This window comes from Penaeus japonicus, unplaced genomic scaffold (genome assembly GCF_977035675.1).
Source record: "Penaeus japonicus unplaced genomic scaffold, GWHDUDI00000001_assembly GWHDUDI00000033, whole genome shotgun sequence".
Taxonomy (NCBI): Eukaryota; Metazoa; Arthropoda; class Malacostraca; order Decapoda; family Penaeidae; genus Penaeus; species Penaeus japonicus.
Genome location: NW_028234435.1, coordinates 1,787,077 through 1,789,576, shown reverse-complemented (window position 1 = coordinate 1,789,576; position 2,500 = coordinate 1,787,077). Strand labels below are relative to the sequence as shown.

The following is a 2,500-nucleotide window of genomic DNA, read 5'->3' as shown; positions in this document are numbered from 1 at the left end:
AATTTTCCTTATTTGCTCTTTTATCTCCCTATTAATTTCCCTTTTTCCTTATATATTTGCTTTTACACATTTTCTCTTATTTATTTTACTAAAGCCCTTTTAATTACATTCATATTCAAAGATTCAACTATAATTTGTTTGTTTGTTTGTTTGTTTCGTCTTTCTGTTGCACTTAGGCTGTATAGCTCTCATTGCAACTGGAATTATCATAATTGATACTATACTATCATTTCTATCATTGAAAGTATTATCATGCACCCTCTCTGTTAGATTAGCTGTTGACATTGTTTTGCCTTCATCATTATCATCATCATTATTAACAATCATCATTAATATATCATTATTACTTTTATCAGTATCATTATTTATCTTGTTAATGATCGTCATTACTGGTATAATTTTTCTGATCATTGTTATCATTGTTTTTTTTTCTGTTGTTCTGAACATTATCATCATCACCCTTTGCAATCATCATTATTCTTATAATCATTATTGTTGTTAGTATCATCATCTTTCTTTATCGTTATCATTCTTATTATCCTTACTATACTGAATATTACAATTACATCATGATTATTATTAATAGTAATATCATTATTGTCATTATCCTCATAATCATCGTTATTATTATCATTATCATCATCATTATTACTACTATTATAATTATCATAATTATTTTTATCATTGCCATCATCATTATTATCATCATTATCATTTTCAGCATTATGATCATCATTATCATTTTTATAGTCACTGGTTCATTATTATTATCATTTGTATCATCATTACTGTCAATATCATGATTTTTATCAATCACTGTAATTGTTATCATTATCATCATCATTGCTATCGTTATTATCATTATCATGTTTATTATCATGATTATTACTATTATTTTCATTATATTAATATAATTATTATCATTACTATAATCATCATCATTATCAAGATCATTGCAATTATCAGAATTATCATCACCACCACTATCATTAGTTTTATTAGTATTATCATCACCACTATCATGAGCTATCAGATTCATTACCGCTACCAGACCATTATCAATATGGTTACCAATAATGTTCTCATTATTTTCATCAGTAAGCATCTTAAAAGACTCCGTTGCTACCTAATCACCACATCACCACAGACCACGAGTCAAATCCGTCTGCCCCTCAATATCATCCAACACCCACACCACCCCTCCATTAGTGCTTCATCACCACCACCCCCTCCATTAGTGCTTCTTCGGCACCACCACCCCCTCCATTAGTGCTTCATCGGCACCACCACCCCTTCCTTTATCCGCGTGAGAACCTACCGTGCCAAAATTGCCCTCTCCGAGCTTGTCGCCGAAGTGCAGGACCTGTCGTGGGATCTCCCGGGGACTGCGTGCTTTCAAGGTACTCATTCCTTCCATCCTGTACTGGGCCATCCCGCAAGGACCTATTACACCGGCTCCCTGCAAGAGAGAAAGGGGAGACAGGCGTGAGTGTGGGTTGGGGAGAAAGGGATAGGGAGGAGGTTGTATGGAGTGTTGTAGGTGACAGGGGGAATATCATGTGTGTGTGTGTGTACCAAAAAGAGGAGAGGAGAAGGGGAGACGCGTGAGTGTGGGTTGGGAAAGAAAGGGAGAGGTTGAGGAGGTATGGAGCGGGGAGGGGAAAAAAAGAGGAGAGAGGAAAAGGGGGACAGGGTGAGTGTGGGTTGGGAAAAGGAAAAGCGGATAGGGAGGAGGTATGGAGAGGGAGAGGGAAAAAGAGGAGAGCGAAAGGGGGGACAGGCGCGTTGAGTGTTGGATGGGACGAAAGGGATAGGGAGGAGTATGGAGAGGGAGGGAAATAAAGATTGAGAGAGAATAGGGAGACAGGCGGAGTGTGGGTTGGGGAGGAAGGAATCCAGGGTGGGGTATGGAGTGGGGGAGGGGATAAAGAGAGAGAGAGAAAGAAAGGGAGACAGGCGTGAGTGTGGGTTGGGGAAAGTGATAGGGAGGAGGTATGGCGCGGGGAGTGGGAATAAACGAGGAGCGGAGAAAGGGGAGACAGGCGTGAGTGTGGGTTGGGAAGAAAAGGGATAGGGAGGAGGTATGGAGAGGGGAGGGAAAAAAAGAGGAGAGAGAAAAGGGAGACAGGCGTGAGTGTGGGTTGGGAAGAAAAGGGATAGGGAGGAGGTATGGAGCGGGGAGGGAAAAAAGAGGAGAGAGAAAGGGGAGACAGGCGTGAGTGTGGGTTGGGGAGAAAGGGATAGGGAGGAGGTATGGTGAGGGGAGGGGAAAAAAGAGGAGAGAGAAAGGGGAGACAGGCGTGAGTGTGGGTTGGGAAGAAAAGGGATAGGGAGGAGGTATGGAGAGGGGAGGGAAAAAAAGAGGAGAGAGAAAAGGGAGACAGGCGTGAGTGTGGGTTGGGAAGAAAAGGGATAGGGAGGAGGTATGGAGCGGGGAGGGAAAAAAGAGGAGAGAGAAAGGGGAGACAGGCGTGAGTGTGGGATGGGAAGAAAGGGATAG

General features: G+C 41.6%; 1 protein-coding gene across 1 annotated transcript in view; it reads right to left on the bottom strand.

The window, feature by feature from the left end:
* Positions 1-2,500, bottom strand: part of LOC122246756 (uncharacterized) — a 66,624-nt gene that overhangs the window by 26,455 nt on the left and 37,669 nt on the right. Inside the window, exon 6 of the mRNA XM_086556594.1 lies at positions 1,319-1,459. Coding sequence (XP_086412720.1) covers positions 1,319-1,459 — 141 coding nt within the window. The remainder of the gene's footprint in view (positions 1-1,318; positions 1,460-2,500) is intronic.